This window comes from Mirounga leonina, unplaced genomic scaffold (assembly GCF_011800145.1).
Source record: "Mirounga leonina isolate KUSES-001 unplaced genomic scaffold, KU_Mleo_1.0 Mir_53, whole genome shotgun sequence".
Classification (NCBI taxonomy): Eukaryota; Metazoa; Chordata; class Mammalia; order Carnivora; family Phocidae; genus Mirounga; species Mirounga leonina.
The window spans coordinates 58,438,534-58,465,688 of NW_023270807.1; the positions used below are offsets into that span (position 1 = coordinate 58,438,534).

The window sequence follows — 27,155 nt, forward strand, 5'->3', positions numbered from 1 at the left end:
GAAATATAAATTAAAGGCAAGCGTATTTTGGGAGAAAATTACCCACATGAGCTGATCTAAAATCTAGAATTATTTGAGTTCAACAATAAAAAGTTTACATTTGACTCAGAGAGTGAATTTTCAGTGGCACTATTGAAGCAGGGGGCTGGAAAGTTTGTTTATCTATGGTATATGGAACATCTGTGTGTTATTAAATAATAAACACTGATTTGCATCTATTATTATCAGAAAAGAAAAATAAATGTAACTGAAAACAGTTATAAACAAATGTGGTTTTTCAAAAACGACATTTGCTTTAGAACATAAAACAAATCTAAACAGAAACCAAGTCCCTAAACAAAAAAATAAAATTTTAAAAAGGGAAACCACAGCATAAATTTTCTTAATAGAACAGATATCATTCTTTGTTAACTGTGATTGAACTTTCCTATCACATGAAATTAATGTGGGAATTCTTTTCAGAGTAAATTCGAACAATGGAACATATAATTTCTAAAATAAGATATTCTTCACGATGTCCCCTAATGGAAGTATAATTCAGTATTAGTTCAGCATTTTTGTGCCTAACACAAAGTTAGGCACTAAAACTATAAAGATAAACTTGAATCCTAGGTGAGATAGGCACTTAAATAATTTTTATATACTTCAGGTAATGCAATAATAGAGATAGTCCCAAGATATTTTGGGAAACCTGAAGGGTATATATCTAATCCTGGCTGGAAGGAAAAGGGTCAAGAAAGCCATTAAGCTTTAATTCTAAGAAAATGACAGATGCTTTTCCAATATACTATTTTTAGTGTTGCAGTTAATTTAATTTCAGCATGAAGTTTTACCTGAAGGATATTATTATATATAACATCACACGTGACTAAAGGAGTGAACTATAACTTGGTCAGGTTCATTTAAATATATTGAAAAACAATTCAATTTAAGATAAACTCTGATCTGATTCAGAAAATTGTTCAAGAAGATTAACATAAAGTAAAAAAAGGTTTCTACATCTTTTTTCCTGATTTATTTTTATTAATTAAGAACAATCTATTACCAAAATATTTGTTTGATAGTATACCATTACACTAACATTAACCACTGTTGTTTTATGCCAAAATCATGTGTCTTCACCATATAATTTCCTGATCATTTCTAAATACATTTTAAGGTTTCCTGGCCCCCTAAGAATTCAGTTTTTGCTAAAGATATAGTCACTGAACTAGAGTTTTTTTTGTCTGTCTTTGCTTTTTTAACATATTTAATTATGATATTTCTGATCAAGTTTTGTTTTTTAAACATTATCCAACTTGGATCACTGGACGATCAAATGTATTGTCTGTGGGATTTATTCAAGTGCAAATTTATTTACTTGTTTATGTGATAGTATTTATCTTAGTATTAGATAATACAAAACTATCATTTGTACCCTTGTATTTTCTTCTCCATGGAAGTGATTAATTTTGATACCTGATAATACACTCAGCTCTCTTTGTTCACTGTTGATTAATTTTTTAGCAACCTTTAGATTAAAAAATATTCTCTCTGGTGTCTCTTTCTGTTTTCCAATGCATACATCTTCAGGCTTTTCTCCAAGTCAGAATATAAACTCTAGGGAAAACTGCATCTCCAGGACTTAAAACTGGCTAACACATAAGAGATACTTAATGAGGGTTTGTTAAATAAATTAACTATTCTTTATCTATGCCAATTTAGCCAACTCCACTTACAAAACTACTTACAAATAGGGATATGCCTCAAATGAATTTCCCCAACCATCATATTTTAGCTATTAACACACATGCCTTGTCTCCTCTGTGCAGATGTCTTGACTGAGGCAGAAATGATTTCATGTTCTTCTTAGCATCTCTCACCATACCCGCCATAGGGTCCCACACATGGTGAATATGGTCAGTAAATGTCTGTAAAATAAATAGATGAATATAAAGTATCCACCCAGCCTCTTCTACTCTCCACAGTAAGGAAATGCAATAAACTTTCCTTTATACCTGTAATTACCATGAACGATAGCTATGTATCATTGCATTCCTTCTGAAAAAAGTAAAATCAGGTAAGATTGTTGAACTCATTAGAAGTTCGAATTTTAAAGTAGAGAAATGAATCGTACCTATGGAATAAAAGATAAAGACATTCTGAAACACTTACTATTCCTAATGTAGACACATAGGAAAGTCATTTTCAAAGGTTTCTTAAACAGAAACCATCAGATATCAGACAGTAAACAATGAGAGAACAGGAGAACATGAGTTAAACACTCAGGGTAAGACACTTAACAAAGTGACTTTGTCCTTAAATCCCCCCAAATAATAGTACACAAAGGTCAGAATGGTCACAATTATATTTGTATAAGTCAAATGAGACTTGATTGCATCTGACGGTATTGAATGATAGCGTGTCTTCAGGGCAGGAGCAGAAGAGAAATGTGTGCTCTGTAATCAAAGGGTCATCAGTATAAAAGTCACAATTCTAGCACCAGCACCTTTAGAAAACAAGTCATCCTGGTCATCTGAAAGTTGATCTTTTAAGCACCTTAATTCAGTCTTTTTGGATGGAAGCATTTTTAGACTGCATTACAAATATTTCACTCTTTGAAACTGCAGTGCACTTTTTTTTTTCAAATTCCAGTTGAAAACTTCATGTGTGTCTTGATGCGTTCATGATAATTTTACACTTTACCCTTGCCATCACCCATGAATATGAAATTCATGTCTACCAAAATTTCTTTGTGATTTTGTGAAATGGTTTGTGATTGAAATGCTGCAAACATTTGCTCAGTAACCATACACTTTTATTCTCTTACCTCTTCTATAGGTTCAGATGGGCCCTTAATTCACCCTGTCCCGACTTCCCATCACCTTTAAAGAGCTGTGTGCTTGCTTAACATTGTATCTCAGCTTATTTCCTTCCCCTTACTACCTAGTATTTTGTATTTATCCCAAACTTCCTCACATACATTTTACCTGCTTTCCTACACAAACTGTTACACAGACTAGGTAACTTTTATGTGTGTTTTCAACCAGCATGTAAATAATTGAAGGTTGGTCTTTTAAGAAATGTGTTGATAATAAGCTGATTGATGAGCTGTGCCTGGTGAACCGAGGATAAGATCGAGTTAAATATGTTTAAAACTGGCATTGATGGCTCGGTAGAGCTACCCACACATGGTAAGGATTCCAGAGCAGAGATCTCATGAATCTGGGTTTGGACCATAGTTATGCAAGTCCCCAGTATTTATTACACAGTTACTCAGGAATTATTGAGCTAACTAAACACATAGCACTGATTTTAAATCCGAATATTAGTTTTCATGTGAGTGTACCAGGGACCAGTGCTTTGCGGCGTTCTTATTCCTATTCCAGAGATGCAATTAGAAGCCAACTTACAAATCAGTGGACAAAGAGACAAAGGCCAAAGCCCCGGTAATCAGATCTCTTGTCCTGTATTCTGGTGATGTCTCCTTCTAATTACTACTGCAGGGCATTGAGAATCAGAGCATCCTTTCTTGGTGATAAAAATCTAGACGTACTATTTTATCTCTCATTTGGCTAGGCAGATCATCACACATCTGGTTGGATAAAATATCTTATCTCAAGGATGTTACAATACAATTAAGTGGGCTATCATTTTTTAAAGAAACAATTGCTTGTCTGATTAGATTAATAAGAGAGTGGTAACACATCAGTAATCTCTTAAAACAGTTTCATTTTTATCATCTAAATTCACTTCCTTTTTTTTTTTCTCTTTTCTTGATCTCTTTTGGATTAAATGAGTTTTCTTTGGACTCATTCCTTTTTTCCTCTATTAGTTTGCAGTTATAAACTTTATTTTTACTTATTATTTTAGTGGCTATTTTAACAAGAATACTTAATAAAATGCCAATTAATCAATACTTTGTCTTTCTCCAAAACAATACAAGGACCTTAGAAAACTAAACTGATCAACCCCCTGCTGGCATCTACTATTATTTTAGCTATAACTTGATTTTTAGTTAATATTAAAAACACTCCATTAATACTATTTTTTTAAAGATTTTATTTATTTATTTGAGAGAGAAAGAGAGAGTGAGAGAGAGAGCCCAGAGGGGGTAGGGTCAGAGGGAGAAGCTGACTCCCTGCTGAGCAGGGAGCCCGACATGGGACTCGATCCTGGAAGTCCGGGATCATGACCTGAGCTGAAGGCAGCCGCTTAACCAACTGAGCCACCCAGGCACCCTCATTAATACTATTATTTCATATAATTTGTATTTGTTTAGCTTGAACACATTTAACACAATGATTTGCTTTACTCTCAATTTTTTCGTATGTCACAGACATTATTCTGTGGGATCAGATTTTCCTCTAGAATAATACACTTAAGTAGTGTCTCTCTGTTGGTAGTAAATTCTTTCTCTTAATAACTTTTTTTTTAAATTGGAAATGTCTTCATTTTGCCCTCATTCTTGACAGTTTTGCTGCTATGCAATTTTAAGCTAATTTATTTTTTCTCGGAGTTTTGAGCATATCGGCCCAATCTTTTTTGACTTTCATTGTTGTTCTTGTGAAGTTTGCTATATGATTATTATTCCATCATATTTCCCTATTTTTTCCTCTGTCTGCTTTTAAAAATCTTCTCCATGTCTTTGGTATTTTTAGCTTCATTTGAGTGAATCTCAGTTCCCATTTATTTATCTTGCTTAATTTACATTGACAGAGCATGTGAGGATTCATGACATCTATCAATTCCATAAAAATTCTCAGCCATTACTCATTATATGTTACCCGTTTATGGAAATCTGATTAGATTTATTTTAGAACTTCCATGGCATTTCAACTCTATTTTCCCATTGCCCTCTCTCCAGGCTGCATTTCATATAATTACTTCTGACATATCTGCTTTTTCACTAGTTTATACTTTAGCTTTTCTAATCTGTAGTATAATTAATTCATTGAATTTCTGATCTTATAGTAATCTTTATTTTAAAAAGACATATTGTTTTTTCCTGCACATCTCCCTTGTAATTTCTAATAGTTTTTTATCTCTTTGTGTTTCACATGTCTTCTCATTCCTTTAAATGTGATATATAATACTTATTTTATGTTTATGTTATATATAGATAACTTTAATATCTGAATGCTTGAGTATCTGATCCTGCAATTTGTTATTTCTGCTGACTCTGCCCAGAGTGACTTGTTTTATTGGGTGCTTTCTGATATTTTACTGTTGGGGTACACATAACCCTTGAAACATCATTTGTTGGAAGACCTGAGACTTTTGTTAATATGAATTTCTTCTGAGAAATTTTATATGAGCTTCTATTAGGTCTTCAGTGACACAACCAAACCAGAATCTATTAAAAGAAATTTTGTATTTGACCTTTTTTTTTGGGAGATCACCATATGAGTGTGGATTAGTAGTTAAGAATTCCCAGAGAAGGCATTTTTCCCCCTTTTTACTCACATTTAATTAAAGCCAAGACTAAATCAGGAATGAGTCCCCATCATCTATTTCTGTTTGGGCTTTATTCTATGTGGCCCACTGAGTATGGGTGTGCTAGGGTGTGTTGGCTTTATATAATAAAGTCTCAATCTGATCATTTTGCATGGGATCCAGGATTTACCTTCTGCTTTGGGCTTTTGGCCCATCACATGTCAAACTCTAGCCTATGAGGATTACAGGATTTCAGATGCCCTCAGGGCAAATGTCAGCTCAAAATCTTTGGATTTATATTTTCTTCTTTCGAGTTGTTATGAATTAAAAGTGTTCTTCTGGTCATTTAATCTTTCGGGAAATGTGTCTGGTGGGATGTTTCTACAAATACTTAGTTCTTCACATTACATATTGGATTTTGGTATTGTTAATGTCATTTTCAGGGAAATGACATTTACCTGACCCCAACCCCTAAGTGGGAGGACATGAAAATTAAAAATTTAGTATTTAATTTATTAAAAAAATGGGACTAAAAAAGAGCGGTATGGTTAATATCACTGTATAATTAATTATATTAAACAAGAAGCTCAAATTACATTTACTTCTTTTATTTATTGAAGGGACTACTTCATGCAATGTTCTGTGCAAGTCCCTGACAATGACATAAAGACCACTTAGACTTGGACTCCTCCCTCCCGCATATTTAATACAGTACAGAAACTAGATATGATTATAGAATCACCATAACAGATTGATGGAAGTATCATGATGCACACATGAGGGATGGAGAGTAAATCTCAAGCAAGGAGAGAATATATGTAGTTTGAAGGAGGCATGTGAAAAGCTCTGTGGGAAGGTGACACTGAATGGACCTTGAAAGGTCGACCTAACACAATCAAAGTTGTGTATCAGAAAAATATGCTCAGGCAAACCGTTTTTTATAAACACCAATCAGGCCATGGAAGAAGGCACTGCATTGAAATTAGTATAAATGCTTTCTAATCACTTCCTCCGAAGATATTATTCACTGATCATCTATCAGTCAACAACTGTGATGAATCAATTGCAGGAATATGCATGTGAGTGCGCAAGCACACACATATGAACACACACACAAATATTTTATTATGTTCAATTTGTCTAGCTTAAAAAAGCAAATTAGTGTTTAAAAATATAAGATAATGATCTCCCACCTTGGGATCAACATTACAAATAAAAATGTCATTTGAAACACATGTAAAATCTGAAGTCAGTTTTTGAGAAGTCAAAATTTAAGAAAAAAATGTGTAGGCAAATAGTTAATTATGTAAATAATAATATTAGGTTGAAACATAAAATTGTCATTTTTGCAGATTAAGATGATATATCAAGAATTTCACCTGCTCCATCCTATACATTTTTCCTATTCATGATACCATTAAAAAGTTTGCAGATTTTCCTACCTTGAAATTTAAATATATAACTTTTAAAGGTTCATCTAAGATCACTTGTAGATCCTTACCTTTAGAGGACAGTTGTGGCAAAGATTTTTTTTTTCTGATAATTAACAAGCTTTCTTAAGACTCCAGATCTAATTAGAACCAATAACTAGTCTAAATGATTAAAATGTGGTTTCACACAAAAACGAAAACAGACAAACAAACAAACAAAAAACCCTCATCCCTGAAGCGCTCTTCAAGGCCTAAATTTTCTGCCAGTGCAGTGCCAGGGCCCTGTCACCATTGTCTAAACCTTGGCAAAGTTCAAAGAGAGCTCATCAATGCACAGTGAGAATTAATGTGCTCCACTCATTACCCTGCTGAGACCCTTTGTTAAACAGTCCATCTCTCTGCTGTTTGTAAGGTTGTGCAGTTGTAATCCCTCGATAACTGCCAGGAATAGCCATAGTAGCAAAACAACCAGTGTCCTTCTGTTTTCAAATCAATCTGTCATTGTGTAAGGAATTTTTTGAATTATGATGAATCTTGCTGCCAGTCAGTATTTGTAGGTCATTCCAAAACTCTAAGTGAAGGATGTTACTTCTATGCTCTCATAGATGGATTCATTCCCATACATCTCTTTACATAAATTATTTATGCTATGGTTTGTCATAATAGGTGAGGTTGAATTTTCTAAATAAAACAGAATACCGTAATATGCATATAAATAATACCAGGGTTCTGATGTGTTCTCTTATTGCCTCTATATAAATCATGGCGCACTTAAAAAATAAATAAACTTGGCTTTCACAATTTTTTAAAGTAATTGGTACAATATTACAAATGCACACCCACATACATGTTTATACATATTTATATATGCACATAGTGTGTGTGTATATATATACACACATATATATGCACATACTGTATATATATGTCTATTAATGCACACAAACAGTATACATATGTGTATGTATATACTAAAAATAGTTTTAAAAGAATAAAACTGAGTAAAAAACAGGTATCACTTGAATGAACTAAGATTCAGGGTGTTGTCAAGGACAGGGCTTCTTGTTTAAATGTCAATCTGAACTTGGATAATTTAGTGAAGACTCGATCACAGATTTATTTGCTATTCTCACTGAAATTTACTTTCAATTCATTATTACTTAATAGATTTTTATTCTATGTTGAAAGATAATCAGTCCACTGGTATATTTTGATATTAAAAAAGCTTTGTAATTATAACCAGTAGAATAACTTTGGAGTTCAGCCAAATTTCCAAATCCCCCTCCATTTCTTATCAGAAGTGTGATCTTGGGCAACTTGTAAGTATCCTGAGTCTCATTTTTCATAACTATAAAGAGCATTGACAAAAGCATGCACTTCATGCTAAAGATTAAATGACATAAAACATATGAAGTTCTTAGAATAATACCAAGTATATTATAAGCATTCGATAAGTCTTAGTTGTCATTAGCATTTTTTTCTTGATAGAAATAGCAGCAAAATATCTGAAATGAATGAAAGCCCAAACTCAGACATCTCACTTCCTCTTCCATTCACCCTACTTCTCATTGAAATTATCAGTAGAATAAACAAATAAGGAAAAGTCTGCACTTACTCTGGAATCTAGGGTTGGGGCCATCCAAATGACATTCTTTTTTCTTTTTCTTCTTGTATATGAGACCAAAGAGAAGAAAAAATAGAAGGTTGACATGTGAACCCACTCTCACAAAACAGCCGTGTGTTGAGAATTTAGTGGAAAGCCATGAGATTGCAATTTGTATCTTCAGTAGTGTATTTTTAAACATGAAAATGAGTTCTTAGTTAATCTAAACAAATTGTATCTCACAACTTATTACTGGACATTGTAAAAATTTTAAGACTATCCAGTCTGTGTAATTCTCCCTGTGTCTTTACTTCCAGAGTGTGCTGTATTCTGTTGACTTTGCTCTGATCCAAGTTACCACCCTCCCTTTCATACAAGCCACTCATACCTTCTGGATCCCTATTCCCTCCATCACTGATAATCTCCTTTCATTTCTAATCTCTCACTTGATTATTTTTTATCCTGGTTGGCCTCTCTACTGCTGAAATTTCTCTCCCTGTCAACGATGGCTACTCTATCTCTTTCACTTCTACTTACTTCAAGAGACTGGGTCATATCCTCTTGGCTGCCTGAATTACGCAGCATGAACTAGGTTCAAATATTTTAGTGATTTGTACTTACAGAAATTGTTTCTTACTCCCACTACATATAGATCGAAGGCCAGCTGAGGGCTCTGCTCCATATTTTCTCACTCAAGAAACCAAGCTGATGGAGATGCCCCACTGGAGCATTGCTGATTATCTCACTGGGGAAAGAGAGGGGAACACGGTGACCTGGACACTCAAAAAGTTTCTTCCCAGAAAGGAAAGCACACCATGTCTGCTTATATTCCATTGTCCAAAATAAATCATATGGCTGTGGTCAACTTTAAAGGAGAGAGAGGGTGCAATCTACCATGTGCTCAGAAAAAGACAGACTGCAATACAGTTGAATAGCCCTACTACCATACTCCCCATTGCTGTTCCTAGTTCATGAATCCTCTAAGCTCCAGAAAAGAGAAAAAAAAAAAAAAAAACATGCTTCTTTGAGGTTCATCTCTCTGGATATTCTTTCTTTGTTTATGCTGTTTTCTACTCACTTCTAAATCACAGTTACTCTTCCAATGTTGACTTCAGCCACTGGATCATGGCCTTTCACTTTAAGATGGTTGACTTCATGTTCCTAGATAATTCAGTGTCCTTACAGAAGACTCATCCATCACCATGGGCTCTAAGCTTCTTGAGTTATTCATTTCTAGGGGCCTCTCAGCCACCTAATACTTACAGATGCTTATAATTACATCGTAATCATTATCATGATCCAAAGTACACTAACTCTTAGATCAATAACTCAGAAATTCAACTCTTTTCCTTTTTGTTTATAAATTCATTTGATTCTACTACATTTGTTTTTGACCCTATTAGACCCAGGGGTTGATTATCTGTTTGTTTCCATATATTAATTCTCTTCTCTCCTCACATTTATCCATATCCAGCTTAGTTTCTATGATTTATTCTTAAAACCACTCTTTTCTGGTACCAAATTTATTTTATCTCTGTTGCTAAGCACTTACCTCCTCAAGATTTGTTCCTGTATTAATGTCATGATCTTCCTCACTGTGCCTGATTTAGAAGAATAAACTCAGATGGAGAAAATCAACCAATTATGAAGAATGGACCCACTGTTAACTGATAGTCAGTAATCCCAAATGAGTTGTCAACACTGCCACAACTGCTATAAACTCTGGTCACCACACTCTTCTATTCTGCAACACTTGTTTTCAAATTTTACTTTCTACTTCTTAAGTTTAACAGTCCCTCTTTAACTTGGAGCAGAAAACCTGGTCTCCTGCTTCTAAGAGAAGTAGAAATGACTAGATGAGAATGTTTTGCCTTCACCTCCATCATCAAAATGACAAGCACTGCTTCATTAACACCCGTTCTTCTCTCTTCTTCATTTCATGGAGAAATTGCTCTTCTCTTACTGAACATATTCTCTTCATCTTTCTTTTCCATTCCAGCTTGCCTGTTCAGGAATTTTTACACCCATGTCTCTTTCTTTCTCTAGACGTCTGGGCCTTTCTCTTCTGATTTATTTGCATTTGTATTTTTAAAAGATTTTGATTTCTCAATTAAAAAAAATCCCTTTCCACCACCACCCAGTGTTTCTTTTTACCCTCTGAGTTAAACATCTTTACCAGTTGGCTGCACTACCTACTCCATTGTCTCACATCTTACCCATGATAATCTTTGAAGTAACATGTCATCAAAAATGTCTTAGTAATGTCTACAAGTTGTTAAATACAGTGGGTATTTGTTAGGCTTTATCTTATTTGAGCTGTAAGAAGCTCTTTTTTCAGCTTACTGCTCTGTTCTTGAAGCACTCTTTTCTACTGGCTTCCATAACATCCTCTTTTTTTTTTCTTTTTAGTTTTATGTATTTATTTTTAGACTAAGAGAAGAAGGGAGAGAGACAGAGAGAGAGGAGGGGCAGAGGGACAGAATCTTCAAGCAGACCCTGCTGAACACGGAGCCTGAGGTAGGGCTCGATCTCACAACCCACGAGATCATAACCTGAGGGGACCAAGAGTCCAATGCTTAACAGACTGAGCCACCCAGCTGCCCCCATAACATTCTCTTCATTTTCCAATTGCCTCTCTTAAGTAACTGCTTCCCAGTTCTATTTGCTATCTTTACCTCTTCTGACTAATTTTTAAGCGCTACTAGAAAGAGTGTATATTATAATAAACTTAGAAAAAAATAGTGCTTTATTTCTTGTCTGGATGACGTAGTAATATCAAGCTTTGACGGACTCCTGTTTGATTAATACCCATAACAAAATCCATGCAAAAGAAGCAGAGTAAGACTGACTAAAGCTATGGGACTCAGGGCTTCTGATCTCAAAGCAGGGCATGTTGGTCTAAAATTATCCATGGATTAAAAACGCTCCATGTAATATCCAAGTCTGAAGGCAGGCTTACTGCTTGACACTAGGGCCTTGAATGTGGCTTCCTTACTTGTGAAAGCAGCATGAAAATACTGGTGCTGGAGGCTTTGGCTTATTTGAAAGTTGTGGGCCTAGATTCAGCCAGGTAACTGGGAACTTTCTCAAGCTACCTAATTGTTTAGGAATTAGACTCAAAATACTATCAATATCATCAGGAGATGTGAACCTCAAATCACCCGTATAAAACATAGCTATGGATTGGAAGACTGGGGAGGAGGCACTGTGTGAAAGGAATAATAGAAGCCCTAGAAAGGTACCTGTAAGAATAGATGAGAGAGAGAGAAGTAGAGAAAAATGACAAAAACAAGCTTGTATTGAAAAATATCATTGAACATGAATTTTATCCTAATGAAATACATTTTATAGATCTATCTGACAGACTTTATTTTTTATTTATTTTTTAAAAATATTTTATTTTTTTAAGTAATCTCTATACCCAACATGGGGCCCGAACCCACAACCCTGAGAGCAAGAGTGTATGTGCCACTGACTGAGCCGACCAGGTACCCCATATCTGATAAAGATTTTAAAATAAAAACTAAAGGCAAAATATCTTTTAAAATTCTATAATATTTGTAAAAAATAAAAGTATGTAGTAAAAATAGTGAAATAAAGTATGAAAAATAATGAAATAATGAACATTTTTAACGTATCATGAAAAGGTATTAAAAAGAAACCTCAATAGATAAGATATACTAAAAAGGAAGTTAAATGGAAAAAATACACTGATTAATCAGCACACAGCACAAAAAGACAAGAAAATAAACTTCTAAAAGAAGAGCTAAGAGGCATGGAAGAGGATTAGGTGATATATTCCATCATGTCTCTAGTAGGAGTTCCAGAAGAAAATGGAAGGAGGTAATATTTAAAAAGATGATAGCTGAGGATTTATTGGAATTTGTTCAGAGAGGATCCTCTCAATCATAAACACTTACATGTAGAAAAGTCCTAGTACTTTTGGGACCGCTTAGCTCTAAGGACCCTTCTGTGATGATTTTGCCTCTTGTTATCCTATACCTGAAGTTCTCCTTCAGATTCTGTACTAATCACTTTTTAGACATAGCTACCAAGTAAACCCCTTTTAAAAAGCAGCTGTTAGCTTGCTGCTACCCTTGTTGAAACGGAATGACTGGGCGCCTGGGTGGCTCAGTTGATTGGGCGACTGCCTTCAGCTCGGGTCATGATCCTGGAGTCCTGGGATCGAGTCCCACATCGGGCTCCCTGCTCAGCAGGGAGTCCGCTTCTCCCTCTAACCCTCCTCCCTCTCATGCTCTCTGTCTCTCATTCTCTCTTTCTCAAATAAACAAAATCTTAAAAAAGAAAAGAAAAGAAAAGAAACTGAATGCCTGATCCACAGAAATCTTGTGATTCCATGGCCTGATGAGCCTATTTTGAGGTAGGTCAACTTGGAATTTATAACTAACAATGTGGGAAAGACCTCAAAAGTTTCTCTTGTCAAATTGAAATAGTATATTTAAGAACTCAGCTAGCCAGGCAGCTGGGACATCTTGGCTTTACACGAAAAAAGGTAGCTACACCTTTGGTGGCAATTTCATCCCCCACCCTACAGCTTGAAATGTAGTTGCTGACTCAATAGGAACCTTGATTCATAGAAGTTCTTCTAAATGCCTGGGCTAGGTTGCCTGACAAGTTGAAACATGATGGTGTTCACTGGGCTCCTATAGCTATCCAGCTATCAGTGCTAGCTATGCAGAACCAAAACTGGGCCAGATCATTCTTACTGGTGGGCAGAGCTCAAGGCCATTAGCTAGAACTCTAGCTATGATTCCAGCTGTTGCCAATGGCTTGGGTTTTAGTCTTTCCTTTGGAAAGCTAAAGACTGGCAGATAGCCCTCTTTTGGGCCACCAACTATCGAAACAAGCTGTGGCTCTTGATTGGCAAGTTTGGATTGCTAATGAATTCAGAATTTAGGCCTATTAACTGCTATATTGTTTTTTCTCATTCATAGTGTAAGTCTCAAATATTCCATGAATCTTCTCCTAACCACTCCATTGATCTCTTCCTCATACAATTCATTGTGTTTTTATAGTTCCTCTGAATATTTCTTGCTTCAAGGACTCTTATATAAGCTCTGGGAGGGATCATGCCTAACTGTCTTTGCATCCCTATTCTGTCTAGTCTACCAGTAAATACTGATTGATAGATCCTGTCATATTATTTCACAGCTGAGAAAATAAAAGCTGATTTTACTTTACTAAGGGATATATTTATGCAAACTTTTTAAACTGGTGAAGGAATAGTAATTACCTTCTAAAATCATGGTTGTTACTTTAAAATTTACTCTTTGACATTTTTTTTTTACATCTACAGAAAGGTAATCTGATTGATTGTTGCTCCCTCTTAATCCTACATGGAAAAACTACATGAATGTATGAAAAAGATAGGAATCAGTAGCCTTGAAATACGGTAGCATTTTCTCCAACATATTACTTAATATTTGATGTCAGAGTTTCCATTTGAATCATTCAGATTAAAATACTTATGCAAAGGGAACTTAGGGACACCTGGGTGCCTCAGTTGGTTAAGCATCTGCCTTTGGCTCAGGTCATGGTCGCGGGGTCCTGGGATAGAGCCCAGCGTCAGGCTCCCTGCTCAGCGGGGAGTCTGCTTCTCCCTCTCCTGCCTGCCGCTCCCCCTGCTTGCGTTTGCGTGCATGCTCTCTCTCTGTCAAATAAATAAATAAAATCTTTTAAAAAAAGGAGGGTGAAGCTTATTTTTCCTTATCCTCAAAATGCAAAATATATCATTTGCTTTTCAGAAATTAAATTAAAACAAAACAGTACCTTATTTCTGCATTTCTTGTTTTAATAGTTTATTTTCAGAAAATAGTTGTATTTGTCCTGAAGTTAATCTATAAGTTTAGATCAAATAAAACTCTTTGCATGTGTATCTCAAACTTTATATTCTTAAATATAATGACCACAGAAATTCTGTGGATTTACTTTATTGCTTATCATTCTGTTTTATTTGATTAGTGATGTATTTCATACGTCATATATTTCCTTATACAAAAATTACAAAATTTAGGTAAAACCATAATTCTACAACTATTGACAAACACTACTAACATTTTGCTCGATTTCTTTCCACTATTGATTTTATACTTTTAAAAGGTTATAGAACTTTTCAAACATAAGCAAACAGAAAAGGAAAGTGGGGGGCAATGTACCTATCACCAACCCTTGAAGATTAGAAAACTCTTCACCAATCTCATTTCATTTCAACTCTCATCAATTTTCTTGCCACCTGCATTATTTTATAGCAATTCCTAGACTTCATATCATGTCATATTTTTTCATAAGTTTATGTATAAATAGTATTTATCACTAAGAAAGGGACTAAAGTTTTTTTTAAATGGCCACTCTGTCATTATCCCACAGGAAAAAAAAAATATGATTCCTAATGACATCAAGTATTCAACCAACAGTATTTATTTACACTTTTCTGATTCTGATTGCTTTATAGTATTTATTTACTCATTCATTACAATTTACTTGTTTAAATTGGGATCTAAAAATTCTCTTTAATTTGTGATCGGTTGATATATCCCAAGACCCATTTTAATCTGTAGATTCCCTTTCTTATTATGTTTTTATTCAGTTGAATTTGTGTTTAATATTGTATGTTTCTATACTCACTGACATTATTGGCGTTCATTCCCTTTTATCAGAGACATCATAAAATTCTATTTTAAACAGTGGATAGTAATTCTTTATTGTTATACCCTGATTTATTAACCATTCCCTTTTGAGGCACGTAGGCTACTTACAGTTCCAGATTATAGGTGATCTTGGGGGAATACATTTGTGTATTAGCCTATTTCTGAATTTAGAATTATTTCTTAAATAGTCTAGGTTTGACATTCCAGGGTTAAGTATTAAGGATATATTTAAGGCTCTTGCATCCTGGAATTGGTGGTCCACTTCCATTCAATAGAAAAATTTCCTTGCTTATGATCTCTGTCTTAAATCCTTTTATGTAATCCTTCTATGAAATCCTGCTATTTGACACTTTATTTTATTGTAAATGCCCTTCAAAAAAAAAAAAAAACCTCATTCTCTCTGGTTTTAGCAGAAAGAAAGAAGAGAAAGGGAAAAAAAGGAAAGAAGGAAGGAAGGAAGGGCAGTTTGGATAAAATAATAGATGGAATATTCTAACCTTTTTCTTAGAGACCTTTTTATTATTATCTGTATCCAGTTTTCTACTATCAAACACTATTGCAACTGCAATAGTATTGGAAAGACTCGTTTGCTATTTTACGTTTTTTTTGTTTGTTTGTTTTGTTTTTGCTTAACCTTTATATTCAAATTTACCTGTGAGTTATGCAAGCCTCCTTAAATACATGGTGATGATATATTGTTAAAATCTCATGAACAAATATAGAATGACCTTAATTTTTATTAACAAACATGGGGAAGTGGTCTAAATTCAGTTACTATACCTGAATTATTTGGAAAATCAAATAATCTAGAAAGAAATTGCTGTTCCCCAGTGATATTTACAGAGGGCATAAAGTCATTCCTATTAATCAATGGGTGATTTTTGTACAGGCAGGAGATCACATAGGTGTTGTGGGAGCAAGGTCATGTCACGGGTTCAGAAATATTGTGCACAATGTAATCTTTTTTTTTCTTCTATTATTATTATATAATACTGAATTACAACATCATGGGATCAGTGTTTTGATTAAACTTTTAATCAGTAGTTAGGTATTTTAACAAATTCTAAGGCACAAGTACTTTTCTTGCAGTTGAATTTGAGCACAATAATTTTTAAGGATCACATTTATAGAATAAAGATAAGAGAACAAATCAGAATGGAATTTTAATTTTAGTGGAAAAAAACACTGAGAATGACATGAGAGGTGCAGTGACACAAATTTTCTCTTCTAAATCTGACGCTTTTTGTTTACGGTTGGAATGCATTTTCATGTGATGTTTCTATAATCAGTGAGATTTTCTGGAGAGGATCGACAGGATGATTAATGTGGGAGGAGGTCTGGAGGGTTAGAGACATGTTCGCTGTTCCTCTGGCCTAGTCAGCTTGCTTCCACCGCCAGAGCCTTTGTAACTCACAATCTCCTCCACCAGGAGAACTCTGCTCAGATCCTCCCAGGGCTTTATGTCTGACTTGACTGAAATCTGGACTCAAATGTCAGGACCATGGAGAGGTTCCTCTGTCCATTTTATAAAAAAGAGTGCCCTCCTTTCTCCCTAGTCATACTCTGATCCTCTTACTGGCTTTACCTTCACTCATTAACATTCATTCACTACCTGAAATTACATCCTCTGATTTTTTCATGCTTAGTGTCTGTCTTCTTTTTCACTTTGTCTGGCCCTGCCAGTACTATGAGCATCAGAACTGTCACTCGAGAATAAATATTTGTTGAATAAATTAGTAAATTTGTAATAACAAATTGTTTAATAAATCAGTAAATGAATGACTTAAGATAGAGGGCAGGATTTTGAGTTCCTTCATACCTCAAAAATTTTAACAGATAATGAATAAATCAGTATAGTTAAAACTTTACAAAACTTAATGATTAAATAGTACAGATTCAGGGAATTTTATTAGTCATGGGAACCCTGTTAGAGAATTAATTGTAAAGATATCGACACGCAACACCAATGATGACTAGCTGTTATATCAATATAAATATTTTAATTACACAAAGTTCTTTCTTACCCTGTATATTAACAATTTACCCATTTAACAAATACCAATATGTTCTAAGTATGAGCATATGATACAGATTTTGAATGTAGAGATTTAAGTAAATTTATGTTTTAATTTGACCCACTCAAAGCTAGGTTTGCTTAGTAATTCAGCATATGATGTAAATCTATTTATAAACCAAGGTATGTTCTATGGAATAAAGAGTTAAAAATCCATGTTCTGTTGGAAGATATACTGAAGATCTTGTTATAATTTATTCTCTACAGTATTTAAATGAGTGTAACAAATGCCTTCAGGTGAGACTAATGAGACTATATAGGAAAATCAGTGTTTATTTTTATTTTAACTGGGAAAGGGAATAGAAGAGGTTGAGCTAGGTGTGCCTTCCAGTTTACTTACGTGGTTTACAAGTGTTACCATTCGACTCTTCTTATTGCTCTCATATTGATTACTCTAAAGATCACTTTAATTTTAAAATTAGAAGTTTAATTTAAATTTTAAGTCATAGTTTTAAAAAATCTAGTAATAAAGAATAGATAATCAGAAGCTATAAGACGGGTTATAATACTGTCATTTTTCCCTCTTGAATCCATTGCACTTTTTATAAAATACTAACAACAAGTGTTTGTGTATAGGTCCCATTTCAACTCTGGGTTTTTGCAAAATTAATGTAAATTCTAATAATGAATATCATTTTATATTAATCCATTAAAGCAACAAGTGGGCAAGCCAGTAAAATTATAGCATAACTGTACATAGCTCAACTTATTCATACACACTTCAGCTGAAATACTTTTTTTTAAAATATTTTATTTATTTATTTGAGAGAGACAGAGATAGTGAGAGAGCTCGAGCAGGAAGGAGGGGGAGAAGCAGGCTTCCCGCGGAGCAGGGAGCCTGATGCGGGGCTTGATCCCAGGACTCTGGGATCATGACCTGAGCCGAAGGCAGAGGCTTAACCATCTGAGCCACCCAGGCGCCCCCAGCTGAAATACTTATTAGACCTTTCCAGCTGCTTGTTTCCATTGCCATGGTGAGCACCTGAGAAATGAGACTGTCCTAAATACCTTTGTATCCTATACTTTGCCCCAGGCCTGGTGCAGAGTGAATCTTGATAATATTTTGTCAAGGAATATTTGTTATTGTTCTAAATACATTGATTCTAAAATTATTTCTAAAATTATTTGAAATTAATTAACATCCAGTTTTAAAATAAAATGATCATAATAAAACATTTTATATCATTGATTACTTACAGCTGTTATAGTATACCTATTATTTTAAAATAGATCCTGAGAATTCAATGTGCTTAATCCCTTATCCACTGAAGAACAGTTTACAGAGCAGAATTACAAGTTCACAATTCCATTAGGAAGTTTCCCTATAGTTCATAGTCATCTTAGTGCTGGTTGTTGTTTCTTGGTCCACTGGTAGTGATCCCATAGCATGTAAACTGGGAAATGAAAAAAGATTTAGCAGAAAATATATAGGTGAAATAATACCTTCAATCAGTAACAAGAAATTGTGTAAATGTTTTATAGGTTCAAGGAATAACATGAGATTTTAATACTATTTTGGGTTGTTTCTATTTTCTATTTGAAACTTTTAATATAAATTTATTTCAAAGAAGCCATTCATTCTCTTCTCTCTTTTCAAGAGATTCTTATTTGCTTGATAAATATATAATAACATGAAGTTTGAGTAATATTGTGGATTTTTCCTTGTTTTATGTATGTTTATATAACTATAAGGATTATAGAATATAATCCAATATTTTTCGCATTTGGGTGATTCTCTTGAACAGAATAAAGTGTTTTCATTTATATTATAATTTTAAAAGATATGAGTTATTTTAAAATCAGGAAATCTATATACCCAAAATGGAGAACAAAAAATGTCAGAGACACCATCTTTCAGTGCTTTGCTCATGAATAACAGATATAGTAAATTCCACTTTGAATTATTGATATGAAGATTTCAGATTATTTTTCATTGAAATTTAGTTTTCTTGAAATTATCAATGTGGGAAACACTCCTCAATTTCTGTGTACCCTATTTTTTCAAGGGAACTAAATTAATTAAACTACTACATTAGAAAACAAGTAAGTCCCGTGGAATACTGAAGGGAGAAAGGAAGATATCATAACAGTTCTAGTACAGAAATATTAATATTTATAAATCATCCAGTTGAGAGTTCACAAATCAGAACTGAATGTGAAGAACACAACACAAAACAAAAACCGTTAAATCCCCTTCAACCCTCACTACCCCCCGCAAAAAAACCATCAAACTCTAGAAATATTTTGGAGGCATGGATCTTCTGAAGAATTACCAGTTGAGAAGTTTATTTTTTATTCTGGCATTAATGGCAAGCTTGGTAGATGTAGTCAATATCGCTTGAAATTATCAGCAGGCTTACTTAAGCATTAATAAAGTAACAGCTGCGGCTTGTGTTTAATACTGCCGTCTGTGTTTAATTCTTTCTTAATTGTCCCTGTTCAGGCCTTTCATGTGTAAAAGAAATCTCCGTATTTTATAACTAAATTGCCCACTGTACACTATGTACAATGTAGTTAGTGCTTAGTTTGGTGAAAAGCAACTGAAGACATATTTCTAAAATATAAGGTTATGTTTTTGTAAAACTACAAATAGATATTAGTTTGTATACTGTATATAACATATATAATTTGAAGTTAGGTTTTCACATATTGAAACACGTAACTTTAATCTCTACATTTTTTTCTTAAACACAATCTAGTGAGTACTAACTAACATAATGGTATGAGGGAACTTCTTGTTTATTATAAAAACTGAAGCCCAGTTTATCACAGAAACATGAAATAGTTTATCGGTTTTTTAATTATTATTTTTGTTATATAAAAATAGAAATCATGCACATGGAAAATCTCACTGTTGTAAGAAGATAAACCTCAGGAATATTTTCTTCTGTAAAGAAGTTTAGGGAAGTACTGTGGAAAGAATTAGCAATAAGGATAGTTTTATGCATTAATTCAATCATTTAAAAATATTTAAGACCCAGACACTGTAGTAGGCACTGGAGATGCAGAAGTGGACAAAATGGAGAAACTCCTTACTCAAAAGAGACATACTATTGGAAGGAGACCAACAAGAAATGACATAATTTCAGGTCATGATAAGTTTTATGAAGAAACTGAAAACATGGTAAGGAGGTAAAGAATGATAGATTGAGTGGTCAGCAAGATCCCTTTGAGTGACTGTTAGAGAACAGACACATAAGAACATTTGAGTGAGTGAATAATCCATGTAGATGTATGAGGGACAAGCTTTCCAGGCAAAAGGAAAACAAGTACAAAGCCTTGAGCCAGAAATGTGTACACGTTTAAAGATTAGCCATGTGACCAGAGTTGTTAGAACAAGAGTGATCTTCCTAAGACCAGAAGAGTGATAGGAACTGATGTTGATTAAATAATTAGGGGCCATCTCTCATAGAGCTTTGTTAGGCCAAGATTAGGTTTCATTCTATGTGTGCTAGAAGTCATTGGAGAATTCTGAGCCAGAAGTGATAATCTGGTATGTGTTTTATAAAGAACTTGTCTTTGGATGAAGAACAGACTCTAGTTGGGCAAGAATGAAAGCAGGGGACCAATGAGGAGGCCACTGCAAGCTTGCAGGTGGTGTGACTAGGTGGATAGTGATGGAGGTGGTAAGCCGTGTGTATAGAAAGCGAACTACGTTTCCCTAAAAGTGCACACAGAGGTGAAAGCATGCGTTCACAGCACTATGAAGAGTTTAGGAGAGTGTGGTGTCACTTAAAAGTAACATTAAAATTAATATCATAATTAACTAGCTTAAATGTCTTAGCTAAATCAGTTAAAATATTTACAACTTATTCAAATGCACTTACCACTATATTTTATCCATTTTCCTAAGCACATCACAACATTATGGAAATGAAAAATGTTTAGAACTGGTTTCCCATTGTTAAATTATAAGAACTTTCAGTAGCATGCATAAGATGTCTCACCAGAGCTTGTATTATAAAATAATATCATAAGGTTCTTTGAATACTAGGACTTCATAAAGAAGGTTTTCTCAACATGATCAAATTTGGAGTCATTGTGACATTCATGAAGATTATGCTTTGTTATCTAATTTTTGTATTAGGTAATTGGAAATTAGACCAATAAATGTTACCATTGTTCTATAAAACTTTAATCAAAGGATTGCTATTAGCTATATAACTCCATATAAAGAATTATTCTGATCTCCCCTAGATGAATTAGTTCACTAGAAATTACATTAATGTACAAATAAATCTTATTTCTAGAGTAAGATCAGTAAAAAAGTTTAATTTTGAAATTCTCTGAGTGATTTACTTTGAAAATTTTAGTAATTTAAATTGTATTTTAGTAAGTTGAAACTGTATTTAGCAAACATTTACCAAGGAGGTCCTTGGTGTCAGATTTTGTCCAATGCCCCAGCGATGTTAGATTGATTATTATGATTGTAAAACAATTTGGAAGAGTTACCCATAGAATGATATAATATTAAATTAAAACATATTAATAAGATAGCTGCTGGCCAGCCATCTTTGTGAAATTTCCAGGGAGGGATACTTTATGATTTTCTCAATTCAGAGCTACATGCTTTGATTGAAGGGCATATCTGCAGGTTCCCAAGTGCCTACACTCTCCATAACAAGGACAACACAATTACAATATGTATGTTCAGGTGTCTCATATTAGTTGACTTGTATGTGAAAAAATTAGAAACAATATAATATAAATATAGTTCCAATTATATGGTTAAGTTTAAAAGTGCTATAAAAATTCACTCAGGAGAAATTAATGTGTATGGATTGTTCAAAGAGGGCTACATAAGAGGAAAAGACCTAGAGATGTGTCCTATAGAATGCGTATAGTGAAGGAAAGGGAAGATTATTTTGGTCAGGGAAATATAGAAACAGTAAAGCAGAAGAAATAGTAATGAATTTGCACAGAAAAATAGTGAGAAATGAGTATGGTCAAGTCATCTTTGGAGCCATATATCCCTTAAGCTCTCACAACTCTGGATTTTCATCTGTAAAAAAGAAAATCACACTACAAATTTGGTAGAACTGTTATGAGGATTAATGGAAGTGATATGAGCAAAGAATATGGTCTTGGCCCATAATGGACACATTTAATTTAAGCCACTTCAATGAGATTTTTTTTCCCTGCTGTTGCCACCCTCTCAATTCTGACCTTTGTCATCTCAGACTCTTTCTTCAAAACACAACACAAGTGTAACCATTTAAGCTTCACTGACCCGATCAGGTAGAAGTGAGCTCTTCTTTCTTTTGTGCTATTCATATGACACATAAAAGTTTACTTATTTATTTTTCTTTGGCTGAAATAGATTTTTTAAACAATTTTGACCATTGGCTTTTCCTAATGCAAGATTACTTTATTTCTGTATTCTTTAAAATAAAACATGAGTGGGGATAAGGAGTGCACTTGTTGTGATGAGCACCCAATGTTGAATGGAAGTGTTGAATCACTATATTGTACACCTGAAACTAGTATTACACTGTATGTTAACTGGAATTTAAATAAAAACTTAAAATCTTAAAATAAAATGAAATGCCAGTTACTAAATCTATGTTCATGAAATCATAACCTTTACCTATGGAGATAAAAAATTCTTGGATTATGCAATTTACCATCAGGCTCTTTTCTCCAATGGCTTAGTCTTTAATAGCATGGCAGTTGATGGGAAAATATCACATCTGTCATTATAAGCATCTTTAATACAGCATCTTGATTATATTTCAAAATTATTATATTATTGATAGACTTGCAATGAAGTTAGATTTTTTCATAGACAGCGCTATTATGTATAAGTAATGTTCTTTACTACAAGATAATCTGGACGTCTGATTGTTTAAATGAATTTAAAAAACATATTTAGTGTGTAATTAGAGACTACTTATTTTTGACGATTGATGTTTGATAAGTTTTGTGTGTTCTATTAATAGTAACAACTAAGTTCTAATTAATTTAATCAAAATAACATTAAATACTACTAACTGAGGATATGGTTAAAACAACCTGTTACTTTTTAAAAAAATAAATATTTTTAGAGCAGTTTTAGGTTTATAGAAAAATTGTGCAGAAAGTAGAGTTTCTATACCTTCTTCCATTCTACCCCCTGGCCCACAGTACCCCTTATTATTAACAGCTTCCATCAGTGTAGTACATTTGTTACAATTGAGCCATTATTGAGACATTAGCTAAAGTCCATAGTTTACATCAGGCTTCACTCTTTGTGTTGTACAGCTTTATGGCTTTTGATAAATGCACAGTGTCATGTACCCATTATGATTTCTTACAGAATGGTTTCACTGTCGTAAACATCTTCTCGTTCCACCTATTTGTCACTCTGCTCCCTGAGTCCTTGGGGCAGCTACAGATCTTTTTATTGCTTGTATAGTTTTGCCAAAATGTCATATAACTGGAATCATATCATATGTATGTAGCCTTTTCAGACTGGCATCTTTCACTTAGCAATATGCATTTAAAGTTCTTCCATGTCTTTTCACACCTTGATAGTTAATTTCGTTTTATTACTGGATAATGTTCTGTCATAAGAATGTACCACAGTCTGTCAATGCATTTATTTTTTCTTTGACTAAATGTCTAAAACTCTATCTTTTGTTTCAAATGACTGATTTCTTTTATCATTGAAAATATTTTACTGTGTAATGTTTTGTCTTTTTTTTCCATTTTATATTTGGAAGAGAAATTTTATTTTAGGCAATACTAAGTAAATTTTAAAATTTACTGGGCATCTGGGTGGCCCAGTCAGTTGAGTGTCCGGCTCTTGGTTTTGGCTCAGGTCATGATCTCATGAGATTGAGCCCTGTGTCGGTCATGAGATCGAGCCCTGTATCTGTCTCTGCACTCAGCGCAGAGTCTGCTTGAGATTCTCTCTCTCCCTGCCCCTCTGCCCCATTCATGCATGAGTGCGTGCTCTCTCTTTAAATCTTTAAAATTTGGTGTATGTTGGGGCACCTGGATGGCTCAGATGGTTAAGCGTCTGCCTTCGGCTCAGGTCATGACCCCAGGGTCCTGGGATCAAGTCCTGCATTGGGCTCCCTGCTCAGCAGGGAGCCTGCTTCTCCTTCTCCTCTGCTGCTCCCCCTGTTTGTGCTCTTGCTCTCTCTGTCAAATAAGTAAACAAAATCTTTAAAAAAATTAAATAAAATTTGGTGTATGTCTAGTCAGTCATATTAATACATACCTATTAAACAACTTTTTAAGAATAATGTAGTAGTTTTGTCTTAACATATGTTATTTTAATTGTTTCCTAAGTTTTGTTGACACTGATCATGAATTTTAAAATATTTTACCAATTTAAATCATATTCACTTACATGCTTTACATGTGGTAAAATTTTGCTTTTCATGTGCTTAGGATGAGGGAGGTTACAAAGGAACAAACCACCATTTCATGTTGTCCGTTTTTTACTAGAATCTTTGTTTCTTAAATGATTACTTTCTTTCCCTAACAAACTTGTTTGCTTTTTCAAACCATCTGTACTTCCTTCCCTTCTGTCTTAGAGGAATTGCTATCTCTTCCTTGTGGAAAATATTCTGTATAAACTTTTCACCTAACCCTCGAAATTCTCAGTGACTGTAATCTATTCATCTCTGTCCTTGCTTCTATATATTCCCCTTTCCATCTCTACGAACTCCTTAATAAATGAATGAATGAATGTTTCCATGATTCCATTTCTGGCTTCTGAGGTGCATATCATGGTTGGTTTTGGGTTTAGTTTCCAAAAGCTCGGTGTTTATGTCCTGGTTCCAATGCTCAATTAGCGCTATGACCATGAACAATTTTTTGACTTCTCATACATTCAGTTTCCTTACCTGAAAATGGGAATAATAGTAGGATTATGTAAGGATTAAATGTGACAATGCATGTAAAGTTCTTAGCACAGTGCCTGTTGCATAGCAGATACTTAAAGGACATTAACAATTATGATTGCTAAATTGATATTTTCTTTGATTTATGAATATGAAATATGATGATATCCTCTCCAGGGCCCTAAAGACCTGTTTTTTTTTCCCCCTCCTACTTTTTAGAGAAATGTTTTTCTCTCTCCACTGCTACTCAAAGATACTCTATTCAGGCATCTGACTGCTCCCTCTTCCCCATATACACCCAACAAACAGATGCTCACACACACACATACCCAGAATAATATTGTCAACAAAGTTAGCTTCTTCGAGAATTTCTTTTTTTAAATTCTCCAACAGTCCTTGCGGTAGGAAACTGTGGAGGCCCAATTTCGTTATTTTGTACACTTTTCTGTAGCTCACTACAAGGAGCACTTCTTATTTATTCTCTGAAAGCCCAGTGTGTTTATGAAAATAAAAGGAATGTAGAAATATAGTTTCCTGTCATATATGGGAATAGATGCCTTTATTATTTTAAAATATTATAATTATTTCTTTCAATATATTGGAGTTGAAGTTCATCCTGACAGATGGTTATAACATGATGAGTGAAGAGCATTAGTAATTTAACATATTTAAGCTACCGTGGAAAATTAGCAACTTTGTGAAAATTGAAAAACTCATTTCCTGATGCGATTTAGGCAAAGCTGCAAGGACTTTCATTAAATAATAGAAAACAAATTAGAGGGATAGAAACAGAACTCAGGGGCAGTAAACACAATCACATTAAAAGTTGATTTTCAAAATGTTAACTATTTAAAGACTAAAATCTTTGAACTGTACTTTATAGTTTTATAACCAGGAAAACATGTTTCTTGATTATCACCTAAATAATTTGAAGTAGATATTATTATTATTACTATTTAGAATCTGACCAAGGTATTTAGGAAGTAATAACTGATATTAAGTGTTTTTTTAAGTTTAGATTCAAAATAATTATAAGATCCCATAGCATAATAATTCAGGTACTGAATGTACAATAGTTTCTTCAGTTTTTTCATTCTGTGCGCTTTTTTTCTTTCTCTATTATGGCAATAAATTCTGGTTTGCTAATCTAGAAGGACAAAGAAATGAGTAGCAGAAAAAGCAGATGCTTTAATTGAGTCAAGAATGCTTTAAATGTTAACGTAATACTTAGACAATTTTCAAGTGTAAAGTATTTGTTTTGTTTGATTTGGATATTGACTTCGTTCTTGAGACTTAAAACCAATTTTCCCCCCTTTTCTTCTGTTTCTCTCTACAGAAAGCTGACCTTGCAGTTGCCCCACTGGCTATTACCTACGTTCGAGAGAAGGTCATCGACTTTTCCAAGCCCTTTATGACACTTGGAATAAGTATTTTGTACCGCAAGCCCAATGGTACAAACCCAGGCGTCTTCTCCTTCCTGAATCCTCTCTCCCCTGATATCTGGATGTATATTCTGCTGGCTTACTTGGGTGTCAGTTGTGTGCTCTTTGTCATAGCCAGGTAACATGCTCACTTTTGTGATTTTTTTGGCAATTGTTACCTCCTTTTTCCAACTAATAATTGTCAAAAGTCACAATGATTTTACTTTTCTTTTTCTTTATCTCCCTTGGGGTACTGAAGAATAATGAACTTTGAAGAGTCACATAACTTATTAAAATATACTACGCTGCCTTTTGGGGCAGAATGCATGCTGGTTGTGTCAGTAAGCTATAGGTTTGGTAGAGTTTACTCTTTTTAATCAGCATCTAAAAGCAGTCCAAATAATTAGTCCATAAAAATTATTTCCTCATTTTGAAGATTTCTCTTGAGCCAGAGAACACAATAATGTATTTTACTAATTTGAACTAATAAATCAGTCATAAGAAAAAACCTAAGTGGTAAAATTTAAAAGGAGGCTTTTTTTAATGAGCCAGGGCTAATTAAAAATAAGCATTTTAACTATAAAAAGACTACCATTATTTTCCACATAAAATTTCTCATTTTTTTCACAAAATAAATATAATGTATAACTACAAGTATTTTTTGCTCTATCATCAAAATTAAATATTAAGTAAGAGGGTTATTTTTTTCAAT

General features: G+C 33.9%; 1 protein-coding gene across 1 annotated transcript in view; it reads left to right on the top strand.

The window, feature by feature from the left end:
- GRIK2 (glutamate ionotropic receptor kainate type subunit 2) overlaps window positions 1–27,155 on the top strand; it is a 668,139-nt gene that overhangs the window by 468,822 nt on the left and 172,162 nt on the right. Inside the window, exon 12 of the mRNA XM_034991619.1 lies at window positions 26,359–26,582. Within this exon, the coding sequence (XP_034847510.1) occupies window positions 26,359–26,582 (224 nt within the window). The remainder of the gene's footprint in view (window positions 1–26,358; window positions 26,583–27,155) is intronic.